We start from the raw sequence: 21217 nt of genomic DNA, 5'->3' as shown, positions 1-21217 counted from the left end.
CAACACCTGTTGCCTTGTTAGTTTTTAATTTAGTGATGGATTTTTGCACCTCAGAAAGAAGTGTCATTAGTCTTCTGAATTCCAGGCAACAAATTCAGGTGGACTATTTGGAAATGTGTCACGAGACCATTTCTCTATGCCGCTTTGTTCCACATTTATTACTATTATGGCTTACTGTAATTCAAAGGTAATTTACTATAATTTCTGTATTTTGCTGATTTGACCTATTCCCAGGGAGCAGAAGCACTTCCTTACTGCTGCTGCTCGTTTTCACACGTATTTGTTTTGCTTCTTTTATTTAAAAAGCGGATGTTTATTAATTAACATATTTAACTATGTCCACGTGTTAAAAAAGAAATATATAAACAGTTAATCATGGGGGGGGGGGGAGACAGCTGATTTGTTAAGAAAACTGAGAGCGCAAACCTGGACCTGGACTTGTGGCGGTGTGATCGTGAGCAGGAGTCAGTCTTGGATGTACCGCCATGCCGTATAGACTTGGAACTGGAATGAGATCGAGACCCGGAGGGGTAATGGTCTTTGGCCAAGTGAGCAGCAGAATGGGATGGGTGTGGACAGTGGCTCCGCAGTGCGCCTCCTCTCTCTGCATTGCCCCCTGCTGTCTGAAAGCTGTCCTGTTTGTAGGGATGGAGACAAAGAACACGTGTTGTCCATTTTTACATCCGTTAGCAGACTTAATGAATAGATACAATCTGTTCATGAGACACAGTGAGGACAGGCGGACGAGGTAGTGAGAAAGAGTGGATGTGTTGAGATGTCTGGGATTTTTAAGCATGTATTTTTATCAGTGTTTCCCCTTGACTTTTCTCTCAGGTGGGGTTGTAGGCTCCCAAAAGTACCAGGTGCTGTCGCAAGGTGATGCAATGATGACTTCTTATGGAAAGATGTGGAGGACGCTGTGTTGCCATGGACACAGGGAGGTGGTTGTTTGCATCATATGGTATATTTCAGATTAAATAGAGTACATAGAAAAGTTAAATCAGTTCATCTGGACATGACATTCAGTGGGAAAACTTTTCATCACACATCTAAGTGACGTCTTCAGTTCTCAGCTGACTGCAGGTGTAGCCCAGTGGATAAAGTGAGCTATGAGCATTTAATGAATAAATTAAAACAGAATAAGTTAAATGAATTAATAAGATTACAGTACATTCAATAAATAATCTACAGTTCATTTCATGGTTATGTACACGTTTATTTACAATGGTTATAAGTTATGATATGTACAACTTACAAGTTCTAACGTGAGTTCATTCATGAGCCTGGTTTATTTGATGTGTACAATATACAGTACGTGTTGCTAGCTTGGTTGTTAGGCTTACAGCCTAACTGATGTTAAATGTCATTCATTCCTTTCTTTTCTTTCATTGGTACGTCTGTAATATTTAGCCAACCAAAATGTATGCTGAGATAGAGGGGCGGGACTTAGTACTACGAGTTAGGTGGCGTGAGGTAAAGAGTCAGAACGCGTGAGGACACCGCTGTGTGAGCGGTTTGTACATAACGTCGGGATCAACAGAGCGTTATCCGTGGGGTGTATGTGCTAACTGGATGTACAAGAGGTAAATATGTTTCTTGTGATGTTTGTGAACTGTAACTCCCTGTTATAGTGTAATATGAATGTTGTAATAGTTAATCGCGGCAAGCGGTTAGCTTAGCATAGTGACGTTAGCTAGGTTGCTAACGTTAGTTTGAGTGACAAGTTGATGCTAGATCAAATCGAGATGGTATTTGGACTTGGTAGCTCAGTGTATCCTGTTGATTCAGGATTTGGACATAGTCGAAGGTGAGAGACCAAGGACCAGGAAAGCTCTCCGTTGGACGACTGCGGAGACCATTTCTTTCCCCCGGTGTGCCTGTGACTGTCCGGTGGTTTCTTCGCGCCCTCACTCATTCTCCTGCGCTCGCAGCAGAGCGCTTGACCCCCCCCCCCCCTCATCTCTGCCTCTCTACGCCTCTCTTCGCCGCTCTTCGGCTCTCTTCAGCCCCCTCTTCCCCACTCCGTTTCCACGGATACATGAGAACTGAAATTAAGCACGTGCTATTTTGTTTATGCTCGTGTCCAGAAACAAGCGAAGCGGCCAATTACAGTTTTAAGGCCTCACCGCTCACAAGCAATGTCAGGCCTGCAACGGTAACGTTACACTCTAACGTTACACTTGGACTGCGCTACATTGTGTGAGAGTGTGTGTGTGTGAGTGTGGGCCCACAGTTTTGTTTGGTTTTATTGGTATATGTACAATTTGTTTTTACATTGATTGAGTTGACAACAGAGTTTTATTGGAAATATTAATTATTATTGAATAGAATTGGAACAGGCTTTGAGCCATTGGTTTATACATATTGTGACAGTCTATTACTATTATTACTATTATTATTATTGACTGTTGATAATTGCAAACTACAAATATTTTACATTAACATCTGGTTAATAAATACCTACCTTTTGGTATATTTGAATTTAAAGCAAATGTGTTGCGTCATAGACATTTAGAATAGGCAATTCATAGTGGTATTAAAATATAAATACATTTAAAGGTTTAAAAGGAAGTCATATTCAAACTATTTACACACAGCTAATGGAGGCACCGCCAACAGTTATAATCTAAGTTTAGAATTAAGAAACACTTGGTAACAATTTAAACAGTGTATTACTTCAGGTAATAGCGCCACTTATTTAAAGCAGAACCCAGGCCCCACCTACATGGTAGGGGTTACACATGTATTCCCACCCTTATAAACAGTACAGTTGTATAATGGCCAAAAGTGGCACTCTAACACCGGTCATATAGAGTCCTGGCCTGACAAGGTAGTTCTGTGTTCGACAGAGTCGCTTCACCTATGACCCACTGGCCTATAGGTGGGTGTGCACCTCCTTGATAGGGAGGAACACTGGTTTGAACTGGTTTGAACGGGGAGTCAAAGAGGCCATCTATGTAAAGAGGGAATGACCATGTCTGAACTGAGGGACGGGGTTAAGATTAAATCTGCCACCATCTTACAATGCTGTGACTGCAGCTATTCCCCAATCTTGTGTGAAAAGTACATGTGCCAACTCTAGCTCTAAATCATGGTCATGGCAATTTGCACATGAAACCGGTGTTAGAGCGCTGGTTTTGGTCATTATGCAACTTTACTGCAAGTCTGTGAATGTTCTCATTCATCCAGGTCATGGTTATCCAAAGGAGTTGAATCAAGTGCAACTGGACTTGATTCAACTACTTTGGATAACTTTACTGCAACTTTACACATAGAAAATTAATTTCTCATAATAAAACTAGACACATCTGTAAGAGCCACTCATACACAGATGGCAAGAGTGCAATGTGCGTCACTCTTGTTGTGAGGCAACACAAAATGTGACAACAAAGTTTGACACTGTCCACTAATGACAATAAAATATGGACACTGCCTGTTGTTACACTAGATGATCAGTTTACTAGCATTTATGTTTAAATGTTCGAACTTCGGGGTTGTTCAACCTTGGGAGGTCATCCCAGGTCGTCCTCTGTGTGGCGGTTACGTTCTCCTCGTGTCTGCGGTGGGTTTTCTCCGGGTGCTCCGGTTTCCCGCACCATCAAAAAGACATGCATGTTAGGGTTAATACTCCTGTCTGTGCCCCTGAGCAAGGCATGGCTAGACGAACTGGAGTTGGTCCCCGGGTGCTGCACGACAGCTGCCCACTGCTCCTAGCTACACGGCTAGGATGGGTTACATGCAGAGCATAATTTCCCTACGGGGATTCATAAAGTATATCAAAGTCAAAACAAAATCAAAAAATTCACTTATAACTGATCAGATCTTAGCCCCTCCTCTCAAGTCAGTTGATTGGCCAGTCGACCAGGAGGTGACACCGACAAGTGGTGCATTGTGGCTAAAGTGGAGACATGTTAAGCTTCAGGTGCCCCCACAAAACGCATCACTTCATAAATGCAAGGTGTGTTGCATGGAGGCATGGCATGTCTGCCACAACCACACCCTGAAACAACTGAAGAAGAGATGCAGGCTCATGTGAAGGGCATCGTATGTGATCACAGCCTCATACTGCTGTCAGGATCACAGTCAGGCTTCAGTGGCCAAGCATGCTTTTACATACGAGAATGTGTCTTCGGTTGTCATAACTCACAACGTACTTTACATACGTATACATTCATAGATACTTGCATACATGGACCCCTTCATGCACGGGTTTACCTGGGCTTGAGTCCCGGACCTCTGACTGAGGACCAGGGACCTCACGAGACATGAGCTTAAAAAAATGTTTAAAATGAAACGTGCCTGTTCAGAACAGGCCCATTGTTTGGCGAGAAAATGGAAAGACTACAGATGTAACACCCCTCCGCCCACAATGTGGATTGCAGTGGCAGAGTGGTGCTGTTCGTGTTTCTGCTAGGTGACTCCATGGTAAGTGAAGAAGTACAAGCAGCGAGTCAGAACACATGATGAACTTCACTGGAAACTTTACTGCTTCCTACTTCCCATGGAGGCTCAGGTCCTTTAGCGTCTGCAGTATAATGCTGCAGATGTTATACCAGTCTGTGGTGGCCAGCACCATCATCTTCGCTGGCAAAGAAGACAGACTGAAGAAGCTGGTGAGGAAGGCCAGCTTTGTGCTGGGAGTAAATCTGGACTCTAGCAACAGTGTCAGAGAAGAGGATGTTGACCAAAATATACAGTTCTTTTGAAAACTGCCACTACAGACATACAGTGCATCCGGAAAGTATTCACACCCCTTCACTTTCCCCACATTTTGTTATGTTACAGCCTTATTCCAAAATGGATTAAATTTATTTTTTTCTCATTAATCTACATACCATACCCCATAATGACAAAGTGAAAAAGGTTTTGTAGAAATTTTTGTAAATTTATTAAAAATAAAAAACTGAAATATACATAAGTATTCACACCCTTTGCTATGACACTCAAAATTGAGCTCAGGTTCATCTTGTTTCTACTGATCATCCTTGAGATGTTTCTACATCTTGATTGGAGTCCACCTGTAGTAAATTCAATTGATTAGACATGATTTGGAAAGGCACACACCTGTCTATATAAGGTCCCACTGTTGACAGTGCATGTCAGAGCAGAAACCAAGCCATGAAGTCAAAGGAATTGTCTGTGGACCTCCGAGACAGGATTGTATTGAGGCACAGATCTGGTGAAGGGTACAAAAAAATTTCTACAGCTTTGAAGGTCCCAAAGAGCACAGTGGTCTCCATCATTCGTAAATGGAAGAAGTTTGGATCCACCAGGACTCTTCCTAGAGCTGGCTGCCCAGCCAAACTGAGCAATCGGGGGAGAAGGACCTTGGTCAGGGAGGTGACCAAGAACCCAATGGTCACTCTGACAGGGCTCCAGCGTTCCTCTGTGGAGATGGGAGAACCTTCCAGAAGGACAACCATCTCTATAGTAACTCCACCAATCAGGCCTTTATGGTAGAGTGGCCAGATGGAAGCCTCTGCTCAGTAAAAGGCACATGACAGCCCACTTGGAGTATGCCAGAAAGCACCTAAACGACTCTAAGACCATGAGAAACAAGATTCTCTGGTCTGATGAAACCAAGATTGAACTCTTTGGCCTGAATGCCAAACGTCACGTCTGGAGGAAACCAGGCACCTCTCATCACTTTGCTAATACCATCTCTACAGTGAAGCATGGTGGTGGCAGCATCATGCTGTGGGGAAGTTTTTCAGCAGCAGGAACTGGGAGACTAGTCAGGATCGAGGAAAGATGAATGGAGCAAAGTACAGAGAGATCCTTGATGAAAACCTGCTCCAGAGCGCTCAGGACCTCAGACTGGGGCGAAGGTTTACCTTTCAACACAACAACGACCCTAAGCACACAGCCAAGACAACGAAGGAGTGGCTTCGGGACAAGTCTGTGAATGTCCTTGAGTGGCCCAGCCAGAGCCCAGACTTGAACCCCATTGAACATCTCTGGAAAGACCTGAAAATAGCTGTGCAGCGACGCTCCCCATCTAACCTTACAGAGCTCGAGAGGATCTGCAGAGAAGAATGGGAGAAATACCCCAAATATAGGTGTGCCAAGCTTGTAGCTTCATACCCAAGAAGATTGGGGCTGTAATCGCTGCCAAGGGTGCCTCAACCAAGTACTGAGCAAAGGGTGTGAATACTTATATACATGCAACATTTCAGTTTTTTATTTTTAATAAATTTGCAAAAATTTCTACAAAACTTTTTTTCACTTTGTCATTATGGGGTATTGTATCTAGATTGATGAGGGGGGAAAAAGGAATTTAATCCAGGCTGTAACATAAGGCTGTAACATAACAAAATGTGGGGAAAGTGAAGGGGTGTGAATACTTTCCGGATGCACTGTAGATACAAAACCTTCCTCTGCCACTCATATCAATGCCCAGTTCTTTCTAACAAACTCAACAGTGCCAGTGATGTGAGGCCTACATCCAGATCGCCATCTATGTGACTACATCAAGCCATTTAATAACGATACAAAACCTATCCCAAACCACTACCATTTTCATCTTTAAAGGCCACACGCACCGCTGACCTTGGAAACTAAAGCAGTTTTTAAATAAGAACAGTATCATAAAGGAGAGCAGAACCCAGCCACTGAGGATGCACAAGCCAGTGCATCCTTAGTGCCGGTCCCAAGCCCGGACAAATGGGGAGGGTTGCGTCAGGAAGGGCATCCGGCATAAAATCTTTGCCAAATCAAATATGCGGATCATAAATAAGACTGTTGATTGAGAAGTATAGAGAAGGCCAGAAAGAGTTGCATTGTGTCTTTGTAGATTTAGAGAAAGCTTATGACAGAGTGCCGAGAGAGGAGGTGTGGTATTGTATGAGGAAGTCAGGAGTTGCAGAGAAGTATGTAGGAGTGGTGCAGGATACGTATGACGGAAGTGTGACAATGGTGAGGTGTGCGGTTGGAATGACAGATGGGTTCAAGGTGGAGGTGGGATTACATCAAGGATCGGCTCTTAGCCCTTTCTTGTTTGCAATGGTGATGGACAGGTTGACGGACAAGATCAGGCAGGAGTCTCCATGGACGATGATGTTTGCGGATGACATTGTGATCTGTAGTGAGAGTAGGGTGCAGGGTGAGGAGAGCCTGGAGAGGTGGAGGTATGCACTGGAGAGAAGAGGAATGAAAGTCAGTAGGAGCAAGACGGAATACCTATGCGTGAATGAGAGAGAGGACAGTGGAATGGTCAGGATGCAAGGAGTGGAGGTGACAAAGGCATTTGAGTTTAAATACTTGGGGTCAACTGTCCAAAGTAATGGGGAGTGCAGTAGAGAGGTGAAAAAGAGAGTGCAGGCAGGTTGGAGTGGGTGGATAAGTGTGTCAGGAGTGATTTGCGACAGAAGGGTATCAGCAAGAGTTAAAGGGAAAGTTTACAAGATGGTTGTGAGACCAGCTATGTTATATGTTTTGGAGACAGTGGCACTGACGAAAAGACAGGAGGCGGAGCTGGAGGTGGCAGAGTTGAAGATGCTAAGATTTTCACTGGGAGTAACAAAGAAGGACAGGATTAGGAACGATTATATTAGAGGGACCGCTCAGGTTGGACGGTTTGGAGACAAAGCAAGAGAGGCAAGATTGAGATGGCTTGGACATGTGTGGAGGAGAGATGCTGAGTATATTGGGAGAAGGATGCTGAATATAGAGCTGCCAGGGAAGAGGAGAAGAGGAAGGCCAAAGAGGAGGTTTATGGATGTGGTGAGGGAAGACATGCAGGTGGCTGGTGTGACAGAGGAAGACGCAGAAGACAGGAAGAAATGGAAACGGATGATCCGCTGTGGCGACCCCTAACGGGAGCAGCCGAAAGTAGTAGTAGATCATAAAGGACAGCAGAGGCAACCAGAGACGACCAAAAAGATGACATTTTGAGAATGCTGTCAATCAATACTTTTTTCCAACTTCAATGTCTGTTGCCATGTAAAAGTGTATCTGGAGGACTAACCACTGGATATATAATACAAGTCTCAAAACTAAATTTTCTTTTAGAATGTGTTCATTACGTAAAGAAAAAATGGTTCTCAATTTTAGGCAATTTTACATCAATCTCAAGAGTATACTAAACATACATGTTCTGTATAAACAAATATAAAAAAGTGTGAAATGGTTGGGATGAGAGCCAGCACCTCCAAGTCTGAGGCCATGGTTCTCTACCAGAAAATAGTGGATTGCTCCCTCCGGGTTGGGGATGAGTTGTTGCCTCAAGTGAAGGAGTTCAAGTATCTCGGGGTCTTGTTCATGAGTGAGGGTAGGATGAAGCGGGAGATTGACAGACAGATTGGTGCAGCATCAGCAGTAATGCGGACATTGTACCGGATCGTTGTGGTGAAGAGGGAGCTGAGCTGGGAGGCAAAATTCTCAATTTACCAGTCAATCTTCGTTCCAACCCTCGCATATGGTCGTGAGCGTTGGGTAGTGACCGAAAGGGTGAGATCGTAGATACAAGTGGCTGAAATGAGTTTCCTCCACAGGGTGTCTGGGCTCAGTCTTAGAGATAGGGTGAGGAGCTCGGACATCTGGAGGGAGCTTGGAGTAGAGCCGCTGCTCTTTTGTGCGGAAAGGAGCCAGTTGAGGTGGTTTGGGCATCTGATCAGGGTGCGTCCTGGGCACCTTCCTTTGGAGGTTTTCCGGGCACATCCAACTGGGAGGAGACCCCAAGGTAGACCCAGAACTCGCTGGAGGGACTAAATTAATTAAATATTGCTACACATTTTTTCATTACTTCTGATTTACAAGCTGTTTTGGGTCGAGTTGCACTCCAGGTATTTTTCATTCAGTGAGCTACTGGCTTAGTAACCCTCCATGGGCTGAGAGGAGAGAAGTAAACAAACCGCTCATGAAACATTTACTGGTAGGGAAAATCCAGATGGACATTATAGATTCGAGCTGGAGTGTGACCCTAAATGACAGAAGGAAAATGAGACATCAGCTATCCAGCCAAGAAGCCAGCCGGATGTTTCAGAATGGTAAACTGAAATGGTGTTATATGGGCAGTGAGTTGATGGTACCAACTAATATAGTTAAGACAGCACTGTTACTTTGCTATCTTGACATCAGTCTTGCATCGCCAAACCTAAATCCAAACCACCTTAGGACTAAATCCAGGCGTCCCTGAATTGACTGGTAAATTGTGAAACTATGTGGCGCAGACAATAAAAGCATTTCACATGGACCACCTCGCTGTCAGCACCAGTGGTGTCACAGCGCGATGAAGTGGAAAAAATGCCGCGCAACACAAACTAATCTATTCATTCTCAAAACGTAATGTGAAATGATAATGAAGCAATAAAACCCTCGTGATGTTATTTGCTATAACACACAACCTCGCCATGCGTTGTTGAACATTTAAAGTGACACTGACATCAAAATCTGAAAATTCCTATTGATAGGCTATGTTCCAAGTTGGAATGTGACCACGGAGAAATTCAGTGGCCAAAACAGCGCGTCTATGGCCACTCGAGAGATCTGTGATTGACTGTAGATGGTGTCCAATGAAAAATTGTGCCGGTGGATATGTAGACACCAGTCAATTTGCATATAGGGTGTGTCCATAGCAAGATGCTGTAAAACCACAGAGAACCCGTTCTTTCACCCCCTCCTGCTAGCTACTTGGCTCGAGTTTGTGCTATTTTGTTGAGACTTTATCGATTTTGCTACGATATATTGCTATCTATCTATCTATCTATCTATCTATCTATCTATCTATCTATCTATCTATCTATCTAACAGTTATTTGTATCATCGAACATATTATTCGCAAAGTTGTATTGCACTGCCATGCCGTAGGCCTACCACCATGCCGTGATCGGATGTGAAATGCGTGGTCCCTGGGTGCCCGAGCACTGGTGCCAGCCCTGGCATTAGCCTTTTCTCCCTTCCGAGAGAAGGGAGATCGCTGAGACAGTGGTATGAAGCCATCGGGTTATGAGAAACGGATCTCTCCGAAAATGCAAAAGTGTGCAGTCTTATTTAATCTTTTTTTTTTCCCAATTGTATGTTTCAATTCGAATAAATGGACCTAAACAAACTGACAGGACGTGTAATCGGGGCAGGCTAGGCTAACTGCTAGCCCACGCAGAGCGGCAGTTCCGACAGTCATCCTGGCTGGCGTTTGTTCCCTTGGATAGTGATTTATTTATTTATTTGGATATATGCGTTAGTTTGAACAGGTGTGTTCTTGTACTTCTTGGATGTGGTTTTGTCTGTATGTTGCACTGCTGTGGGCTGTGTGAGCTGTGGGAAATGGCATTTTGTTTCACTTCATGTGCACAAGTACATGAGGTGAAATGACAAATAAAGTGTTCCTGGTTCCTGAAGATGTGAGATGAAAGCTCCAGTGAGGTGAGCATCTCCCAATGCTCTCCACTTGACTAATGGCCCACACTAATCCACAGCATGGAATGTGATTGTTGTAGCGCACCTGCTCAGCTGCCAGAATCTAGAAATCCAAACCGGGATTCCACTCCTAAAACTACCGCCCACGCAAACACCGACCCACACCCAAACGACCACCCAGGTGTAACGCCGTGCGTTTGGACCCAATCGCAGTGAAGAGGAGGAGGCAGTTGTTAAATACTAAGGCGCTTTACTGTACTCCGGAAAACATACAATAACCAAAAACCACTGCCAAACAGAGCAGGCAAGAATGCAAACACGAATTAACATAAAATACTAAACACACGAAACACTCGCTCACACAGAGGAGGCAGACAAGGGTTCAGGAGACACTGGCATCCGCAGGCCGACGCGAAGCTTTTCCAAGACTCCACGCGGTATCTCTGCAAAGCACCCCGTCAAATAGTCCCCAGCACAGGTGCACCCAGGCTAATCAAGGGCAGGTGCCACTCATGCTGGCCGACAGGGAGATGTCACACATGTTGGCTGCTGACCCTCTGGCCAGTGTTGTGTCAGTACCCCCCTCCCAGGGACGGATTCCAGATGTCCCAAAACAAAAAGGACCCAGCAGGACGGACAGAGGGGCCCAGGGGGAGGACGAATGGGGCCGATCGGACGGGCAACCAGGACGTAGGAGGCAGAGCTTCTCCGGCGGGCAGCCCGAGGGCTGGGGCCGATCGGAAGGGCAACCAGGATACAGGAGGCCGAGCATCTCTGGCAGGCGGCCCGTGGACTGGCGGGAGGGTGACCAGGCTTCGGAGGCGGCGGGACAGCCGCGAGGCAAACTGAAGAGCTCGCAGGCGGCAGGACGGCCGCGGGGCAAACTGAAGCGCTCGCAGGCGGCAGGACGGCCACAGGGCGGACTGAACTCGCAGGCGGTGGCGTGGCAGCCGCGGGGCCAACTGGACTCGGAGGCGGCGTGGCAGACGTGGGGCAGATGGGACTTGGAGGCGGCATGGCAGCCGCGGGGGAGAGGGAATGGAGGCGGCGTGGCAGCCGCAGGGCAGACGGGACTCGGAGGTGGCGTGGCAGCAGCGCGGCTAGCTGAACTCGGAGGCGGCGTGGCAGCCGCGGGGCAGATGGGACTAGGAGGCGGCGTGGCAGCCGTTCGTGGAGCAGGTTTCGGAAGCACCCGGGGACGCTGGGCCGCGGAGGCTCAGGGACGCTGGGCCGCGGATGCCCGGGGACGCTGGGCAGCCAAGCCCAACTGGTCGGGGTGGACTTAACCGACACAGGTGGCGCTGTCTGGGCAGGCAGCTGCTGCTGGAGAGCAGAGGTGTCGAGGCCGGTGATGGCGGCCATCATCTGCTGCCGTTGCGCTTTGATCTGCTGCAGCTGGGAGTGATCCACTCTCCGCTTCTGAAGCATGGGGCGGATCTCTTCCAAAGCACAGCAGATCGAGTGGATGCTCGCCTTCAGCGACTGGAGCTCTTTGCGCTCCTCGACCAGATCCGCACCCCGGGCGGCAACGGTGACGCGCAACTTCTCTAACTCTGCTGGGTCCATGTCTGGTCGAGTCTTGCTGTAACACCGTGCGTTTGGACCCAATCGCAGAGAAGAGGCAGAGGCAGTTGTTAAATACCAAGGCGCTTTACTGGACTCCAGAAAACATACTACAACCAAAAACCACTGCCAAACAGGGCAGGCAAAAATGCAAACACGATTTAACATAAAATACTAAACACACGAAACACTCTCTCACTCAGGAGGGCTCAGGAGACACGGGCATCCGCAGTTCCAAGACTCGACGAGGTATCTCTGCCAACCACCCCGTCAGAGTCCCCAGCACAGGTGCACCTAATCACAGGCCAATCAAGGGCAGGTGCCACTCATACTGGCCGGCAGGGAGATGTCACATCTGTTGGCTGCCGACCCTCTGGCCAGTGATCATGTCACCAGGAAGACAGTAGCCTATAGCTTTGAATTCATAAAACCACACATATTTCGGTTATGATTCAAACTCCCAATGTTAAAAAATGTGTTCAGAAAGGGCGTGTCAGTCTCTCTTTAACAGCTAGACAACATTGTCAAATGTCATCAGAGAAATGTGCCAAATATGGGCGTCTGGGTAGCGTAGCGGTCTCTTCTGTTGCCTACCAACATGTGGATCGCCGGTTCAAATCCCCGTGTTACCTCCAGCTTGGTCGGGCGTCTCTACAGTCACAATTGGCCGTGTCTGCAGGTTGGAAGCCGGATGTGGGTATATGCCCTGATTGTTGCACTAGTGCCTCCTCTGGTCAGTCGGGGTGCCTGTTTGGGGGAGGGGCAAGTGGGGGGAATAGCGTGATCCTCCCACACGCTATGTTACCCTGGTGAAACTCCTCACTGTCAGGTGAAAAGAAGCGGCTGATGACTCCACATGTATTGGAGGAGGCATGTGGTAGTCTGCAGCCCGCCCTGGATCAGCAGAGGGGGTGGAGCAGCGATTGGGACGGCTCAGAAGAGTGGGGTAATTGGCCAAGTACAATTGGGGAGATAAAGGGGTGGGGGAAAAAACCCCCAAAAAAGAAAAAGAAATGTGCCAAATAGGACAATTTCCTTGGTCAGAAACTTCATTGCCAAAATAAACCTCAGCCGTGTGTTTCTTTGATTTGCATCATGGGGACTACAATATAGCCACACAGGAGCCCCACACACCCCAACATTTTTTACATTGAAAACTGCTTTCTAATCTCTCCCTCCTATATTCTTCTAAGAGGTCACACTAAATGAAGATGAGGTTGTAGGCAGTCACCAAAACAGAGGGGTGGTTTGATGCAAATAATAGCTTACAGATAATTCGTCTTCTTCTTTCGGCTTGTTCTCCATTTTTTAGGGGTCGCCACAGCAGATTTGAAAGTTTCCATCGGTACCCTGTGAGGCCACAGCACCAATGCTGGTCAGTGTTAATCCAGATCTCGACTGATCTAGTATAGTCTTGTCAATTCGACTACTGATTATGCAAAACGTTACGTGGGATGCCCTTCCTGACATGACACTACCCCTATGGACGGTGCACAGGTAAAGCGCTGGACGCCATCCGAGTGTTCATGGACTTCCTGACACAACACTACCCCTATGGACGGGGCACAGGTAAAGCGCTGGATGCCATCCCAGTGTTCATAGACTTCTTGACACGACACCACCCCTATGGACGGGGTCACAGGTAAACCAAAGGAGTTGAATCAAGTGCAACTGGACTTGGTATATATCCGTGAAGACATTTCGCCTCTCATCCAAGAGGCTTCCTCAGTTCGTGCCTTTCTGACTAGACCAAGCTAGTCTGACTGGCTGGTGATGAGACTCAGAATTTATCCTCTTTGGAGTCGTTGTCAGAGCTATAGATGTCCATAGCTCTTTGTGTCCCGTTGTTTACCAACGCCAGTCGCTAACAGAGCCATAGATATGCGTGGCTCTCCTGTGCTCCGATGTCCAGCCGCGCCCGTCGCCATCGGAGCTATTGATTTGCATTTGTTTAGCAGCGACGGTCGTTGGGGGTGTTAGTTTCGACTTCATTATTCAGTGGTCATGAGAGTCGTTGGAGCCGTTAGTGACCGACTGTTGTTCTTGGAGGCTAGGCTTCTTGAGTCTCCTGGGTAGAGATGAAAGGATGGCATTGTAGGTGGGAGATAGGTGGTGTCGCAGACCTCCTCCTCTGTTGAGGGATGGTTTTTCCAGTTTCACATAGATGGCTTCCTTCACCCCTCTTTCAAACCATCTAGTATCTTCTCTGTCCAAAATGTGTACGTTGCTGTCCTCGATGGAGTGTGTCTTCTCCTTTAGGTGTAGATAGACTGCTGAGTCTTGTCCTGAGGAGTTTGGCCTTCTGTGTTGGGCCATCCGTTTGTGTAGTGGTTGTTTGGTTTCTCCTATGTATAGGTCAGTGCAATCCTCATTGCATTGTACAGCATACACCTGATTGCTGTTTTGGGTGTGTGGTACACGGTCTTTGGGATGAACCAGTCTTTGTCTGAGTGTGTTGCTGGGTTTGAAATATATCGGGATGTGGTGTTTGTTGAAAATTCTCCTGAGTTTCTCGGAGACCCCAGAAACATATGGGATGACTGTGCTATTCCTTCTGTTCCTTTTCTCCTCGTTGCTCACCTGGTTGGTCTTTTTGGAACGCGTTGCAGTTTTCACAAAGGTCCAACTGGGGTAGCCGCAGGTTTTTAAAGCTCCCCTTAGGTGTTTGTGTTCTTCTCGTTGGGCCTGAGTGCTGCTGAGCACATGGTCAGCTCTGTGTTGCAGAGTTCTGATGACGCCCAGTTTGTGTTCCAGAGGGTGGTGTGAGTCGAAAAGTAGATATTGGTCTGTGTGTGTAGGTTTCCTGTAAACCCCAATGTGGAGGCTCCTGTCTTCCCCAATGTGGACGTCACAGTCCAAGAAGGGCAAACTGTTGTTCTTTACGTCTTCCCTTGTGAACTTAATGTTCTTGTCCACTGAGCTGATGTGTTTGGTAAATGTTTGCACCTATGGTGTTTGGATTTTGACCCATGTGTCGTCCACATATCTGAACCAGTGGCTCGGAGGTGTTCCTCTTAAGGAGTTCAGGGCCCTGTGTTCTACCTTTTCCATATATAAGTTGGCCACAATGGGTGATACTGGTGAGCCCATTGCACAGCTGTGTTTCTGTCTGTAAATCTGGCCCCTGAATTGGAAATATGTAGTGTTCAGGCAAAGGTCCAGTAGTTGGCAAATCTGGTCTGGGCTGAGGTTGGTCCTATTGTGGAGGGTGTCGTCCCATAGCAAACGTTGCCTCACAGTTTCCAAAGCCTCCATGGTTGGGATGCAAGTGAATAATGAGGTCACACGTCGTAGGTTTCATCCGGTTCCAGTTTTACGCCTTGGACCTTGCCCATGAAGTCAATGGAGTTTTGGATATGGTGAGGTGTTTCGCCCACTAAAGGGTCAAGATGTTGGCTATATGTTTGGCAATGTTGTACGTGACCGAGTTTATGCTGCTGATGATGGGCCTGAGGGGGGTTCCATCTTTATGGATCTTAGGGAGTCCATATATGCATGGAATGTTGTCTTGTGGGTAGAGACGGTGGCATTGTATCCGATCAATGGTTCCTCCTTTCTGTAGTTTCTGTACGTACTCTATTATTCTTCTCTTGTAACCACTAGTAGGATCACGTCTCAGATGTTCATAGGTGTCGGTGTCGCTGAGTAATGACGTGATCTTGGCGTGGTAGTCTGTTGTGTTGAGGATAACCGTGCATCTCCCCTTATCTGCTGGAAGGACAGTGATGTTTTCATCCTTGCTCAGGGCTGTTATGGCTTTCCTTTCCTCCATGGTTAGGTTGGAAGGAGGGAGTTTCACATTGGACAGAGCTGCTAATACCTTTAACCTAAACTGTTCCGCCTCGGTTTCCCTTAGATTGTTTTTTCTTATAGCTGATTCTGTGGATGTGATGAGGTCAACTATAGGTAGTTGTTTGGGTGTCATGGTGAAGTTCAGTCCTTTGGCTAAGACCTCCTTCTCTGATTGGGAAAGTACCTTGTCCGACAGATTCTTGATCCATCTGTTCTGCGTTCCGTTTTGTGTGGGATGTTCAGTCTTTTGTCTCCAGGTAAGTATAACTGCTTGGCTAGTGTTGTCTGTTCGTCGCTGTAAGTTTTGAAACTTCCTTGTCTTCCTTTCTTTGGTTTTGTGGTGTTGAGATAGTTGGGCTTTCTTGGTGAAATCAGTGATCCTCTCCAAGACTGCACCAGGCAAGTGGGATGTTATTTGCTGGAGTAGTTGGTCAGATTTCTCCTTCAGCCCTTCAATAGTGAAATGGACCTGTCTCACTCTTTCATTCAGGAGTTGATTCTGTGCCTTCTCTATGATTCTGTCTGCTCTATGTCCTTTCATTGTGGTACACAGGCGCAGGCCAGTGGGTATGAGCCTGTGTTGTCTGCATCTCAGATTGAATCGCAAGTGGTTTCTGTAGTCTGCAATCTTCAGAGCCATTCTTTCATATTCCCTCACCATTTTAAGGGTGTCAGACCCAAATTGTTCCGCAACATGTCTGTGAATGTTCTCATTCATCCAGGTCATGGTTATCCAAAGGAGTTGAATCAAGTGGAACTGGACTTGGTAGATATCCGTGAAGACGTTTCGCCTCTCATCCAAGAGGCTTCCTCATTTCGTGCCTTTCTGACTAGACCAAGCTAGTCTGACTGGCTGGTGATGAGACTCAGAATTTATCCTCTTTGGAGTCGTTGAAGAACACAACCACCTGAGGGGAGCTTTAAAAACCTGCGGCTACCCCAGTTGGACCTTTGTGAAAACTGCAACACGTTCCAAAAAGACCAACCAGGTGAGCAACGAGGAGAAAAGGAACAGAAGGAATAGCACAGTCATCCCGTATGTTTCTGGGGTCTCCGAGAAACTCAGGAGAATTTTCAACAAATACCGCATCTCGGTATACTTCAAACCCAGCAACACACTCTGACAAAGACTGGTTCATCCCAAAGACAGTGTACCACACACCCAAAAAAGCAATCTGGTGTATGATGTACAATGCAATGAGGATTGCACTGACTTATACATAAGAGAAACCAAACAACCACTACACAAACGGATGGCCCAACACAGAAGGCCAAACTCCTCAGGACAAGACTCAGCAGTCTATCTACACCTAAAGGAGAAGACACACTCCTTCGAGGACAGCAACGTACACATTTTGGACAGATGGTTTGAAAGAGGGGTGAAGGAAGCCATCTATGTGAAACTGGAAAAACCACCCCTCAACAGAGGAGAAGGTCTGCGACACCACCTATGTCCCACCTACAATGCCGTCCTTTCATCTCTACTCAGGAGACTCAAGAAGCCTAGCCTCCAAGAACAACAGTCGTCACTAATGGCTCCAACGACTCTCATGACCACTGAATAATGAAGTCGAAACTAACACCCCCAACGACCGTCGCTGCTAAATAAATGCAAATCAATAGTTCCGATGGCGACGGGCGCGGCTGGACAACGGAGCACAGGAGAGCCACGCATATCTATGGCTCCGATAACGACGGACGCGGCCAAACATCGGTACACAAAAGAGCCACTCATATCTATGGCTCTGTTAGCAACGGGCGTTGGTAAACAACGGGACACAAAGAGCCATGGACATCTATAGCTCTGACAACGACTCCAAAGAGGATAAATTCTGAGTCTCATCACCAGCCAGTCAGACTAGCTTGGTCTAGTCAGAAAGGCACGAACTGAGGAAGCCTCTTGGATGAGAGGCGAAATGTCTTCACGGATATATACCAAGTCCAGTTGCACTTGATTCAACTCCTTTGGATAACCATGACCTGGATAAATGAGAACATTCACAGACAGGTCACAGGTTAAGCGCTGGACGCCATCCCAGTGTTCATGGACTTCCTGACACAACACTACCCCTATGGACGGGGTCACAGGTAAAGCGCTGGACGCCATCCCAGTGTTCACGGACTTCCTGACACAACACTACCCCTATGGACGGGGCACAGGTAAAGCGCTGGACGCCATCCCAGTGTTCATAGAATTCCTGACACGACACTACCCCTATGGACGGGGTCGCAGGTAAGCACTGGACGCCATCCCAGTGTTCATACACTTCCTGACATGACACTACCCTTATGGACGGGGCACAGGTAAAGAGCTGGACGCCATCCCAGTGTTCATGGACTTCCTGACACGACACTACCCCTATGGATGGGGTCACAGGTAAAGCGCTGGACGCCATCCCAGTGTTCACAGACTTCCTGACACAACACTACTCCTTTGGACGAGGCACAGGTAAAGCGCTGGACGCCATCCCAATGTTCATAGACTTCCTGACACGACACTACCCCTATGGATGGGGTCACAGGTAAAGCGCTGGACGCCATCCCAGTGTTCACGGACTTCCTGACACAACACTACTTCTATGGACGAGGCACAGGTAAAGCGCTGGACGCCATCCCAGTGTTCATAGACTTCCTGACACGACACTACCCCTATGGACGGGGTCACAGGTAAAGCGCTGGAGGCCATCCCAGTGTTCACGGACTTCCTGACACAACACTACCCCTATGGACGGGGTCACAGGTAAAGCGCTGGACGCCACCCCAGTGTTCATGGACTTGCACCCATGCCTGTCGCCACAGGTTAAAGATGATTGGGTGTATTAAAACGAGTTGTCATGCGACAAGACATGGAGGGAGAATTCAAAACATCTTGCAAAATAGGAAATGTCATTTCTTCGTAGATGTTTAAAACTAATTAAACACATAAAAACCATTTTTCGTTTCATTGTTGCATAAATTCTGTATGAGAACATAAGAAAAATCACTGTAAAACAATTCAGGCTCTTTAAGGTTGCATTCTCAAGTTACAAAATGTACCCATCTACCTGTCTGTCAGTCAGTCAGTCAGTCCGTCTTTTTGTTGTTGCTTTTGTTTACCTGCTTGGGGATGATATCAGGCAGGTCCTGTCGGCATGCTGAAGACGGCACACACCCACTGCTGCTGCCTTTCTGTTCTGACTCCAGCTCAGAGTCACAGTCTGTTGAAGCACTGTCTTTCCTTCTCTTCCTCGTCTTCCTCTTCCTTGAATAATGTCCCTTGTGGCATCTGGACTTGCCCTCACCACCTGGGAAAACAGCATTCATCTTATTCAGATGCTACGATGGACAGCCAACACATCTAAAGGAAAGAGAGGTGCAGCTTTGCAAATAACCCAGCCCACCGCTGTTGGTTATATCAGTATTACCATTGCAGGACACTTATTCTGGAGCTCACTGGGAGCCCACTAGCTAAGTCTACTTATTTCAAAGATCTGTTAACTGGAGTCATGTAAAACAACGAAACGAGCCATTTACTAGGCTGTTTGAATCATTACTGGTCTCCCAAAGACATTTTGGTCTCCCAAGACAAAAATGGAGACCCACATTTGGAGGAGGCATGTGATACTCTGTAGACCTCCCCCGATCAGCAGAGGGGGTGGAGCAGCAACCAGGACAACTCGGAAGAGTGGGGTAATTGGCCAAGTGCAATTGGGGAGAATTTTTTTTTTCCTACTGGCTACCATCAGCCCAACAACCAATGATTGCTGATATACCCCCCCACCCAGTGTGTCAGCCATTTTCAGTGAATGCCAACATGGAGTAGCTGGTTGTGAAAAAGAACACTCATTTTGGAATCATTTTGGTCTTGGGAGACCAAAATGTCTTTGGGAGATGTAGGTCTCCATGGTGAGGTCTCCATGGAGACCTACATCTGGCTTCCCACCCGCAGACACGGCCATTGTGTCTGTAGGGACGCCCGACCAAACCGGAGGTAACATGGGGATTCAAACCGCGGTCCCCATGTTGGTAGACAACGGAATAGACCGCGACACTACCCTGATGCCCTTAAGACAGTGGTTTTCAAACTTTTTGTGCCCACGGCACATCAAAGGGCAAACCAAAATCTTAAGGCACACCTGTATTCATATCACCTGTGTTCATAGTACATGTACTCATATCAAGTGTATTCATATCACCTGTGTTCATAACACCTGTATTCATATCACCGTGTTCATATTACCTGTATTCATATCACCTGTGTTCATATCACCTGAATTCATATCACCTGTGTTCATATCACCTGTGTTCATAGTACATGTACTCATATCACCTGCGTTCATATCACCTGTGTTCATATCACCTGTGTTCATAGTTCATGCACTCATATCACCTGTGTTCACATCACCTGTGTTCATATCACCTGTGTTTATATCACCTGTATTCATATCACCCGTGTTCCTAGTGCATGTACTCATATCACCTGTGTTCATAGTGCATGTACTCATATCACCTGTATTCATATCACCTGTGTTCATAGCACCTGTGTTCATATCACCTGTATTCATAGCACCTGTGCTCATATCACCTGAATTCATATCACCTGTGTTCATATCATCTGTATTCACATCACCTGTATTCATATCACCTGTGTTCATAGCACCTGTGCTCATATCACCTGTATTCATATCACCTGTGTTTATATCACCTGGATTCATATCACCTGTGTTTCTATCACCTGTGTTCCTAGCACCTGTATTCATATCACCAGTGTTCATATCACCTATGTTCATAACACCTGTGTTCATATCACCTGTGTTCATATCACCTGTGTTCATAGCACCTGTGTTCATATCACCTGTATTAATATCACCTGTTGTACTGCTACACCCAATGTGACTCTTGTCTTATACTAGGTTTTAACAGCCAGCTACACTCTCCCTTGCATCATATCCTCCAAGGAACAGCCAAGTGTTGTATATCAACGGGATTTAACAACAAAGAACTGTGAAAAGATATTGCCACTCAAAGGGGTAGAAACTATGTGATGGCTAATGATGGAGCATAAATTTTGCTGCACTGAAGACACAACATTTTCTTTGTCGGCACAGGAAAAGGAAGTAGCTGAAACTGCAGTACTTAACTATACCACTAGAAGGCAAAAGACTCTAAAGAGAATGGAACTATGCCCGTAGTGGCAGGGAGGCTCGAAAAATAGAGGAAATCGTTCCATTACACGCCCCGTCTGGCATTATTTAAAATGCCACAATAAACATTTACATAATCTAATCTTCTGGAGACAAGAGAAGAATACACTCTGAGATGGGTCTGGAGAAAGTCTTAGTAGTCTTGTGACGGGTAAGCTTGACCTCCACTTTCCTGACTACTCCATCTTTGCTTGGGAGAGCCTTCACAACAACACCCGTTAGCCGTTAATTTCTTCTTATTTGCTTATCCTTCAGAAGAACAATGTCCCCTTCCTTCAGGTTTGGCCTATTTAGCTGCAACTTTTGACATCTCTGAAGTGTAT

General features: G+C 46.7%; 1 protein-coding gene across 1 annotated transcript in view; it reads right to left on the bottom strand.

The window, feature by feature from the left end:
* Positions 1-21217, bottom strand: part of LOC130131671 (protein SON) — a 174341-nt gene that overhangs the window by 139102 nt on the left and 14022 nt on the right. The window contains exons 4-5 of the mRNA XM_056301450.1: positions 18808-18995; positions 427-635 (exon numbers count right to left, since the gene is read on the bottom strand). Coding sequence (XP_056157425.1) covers positions 427-635; positions 18808-18995 — 397 coding nt within the window. The remainder of the gene's footprint in view (positions 1-426; positions 636-18807; positions 18996-21217) is intronic.

The sequence above is a fragment of the Lampris incognitus genome, chromosome 21 (genome assembly GCF_029633865.1).
Source record: "Lampris incognitus isolate fLamInc1 chromosome 21, fLamInc1.hap2, whole genome shotgun sequence".
Lineage (NCBI taxonomy): Eukaryota > Metazoa > Chordata > Actinopteri > Lampriformes > Lampridae > Lampris > Lampris incognitus.
This window is presented reverse-complemented; position numbering and strand designations above follow the sequence as displayed.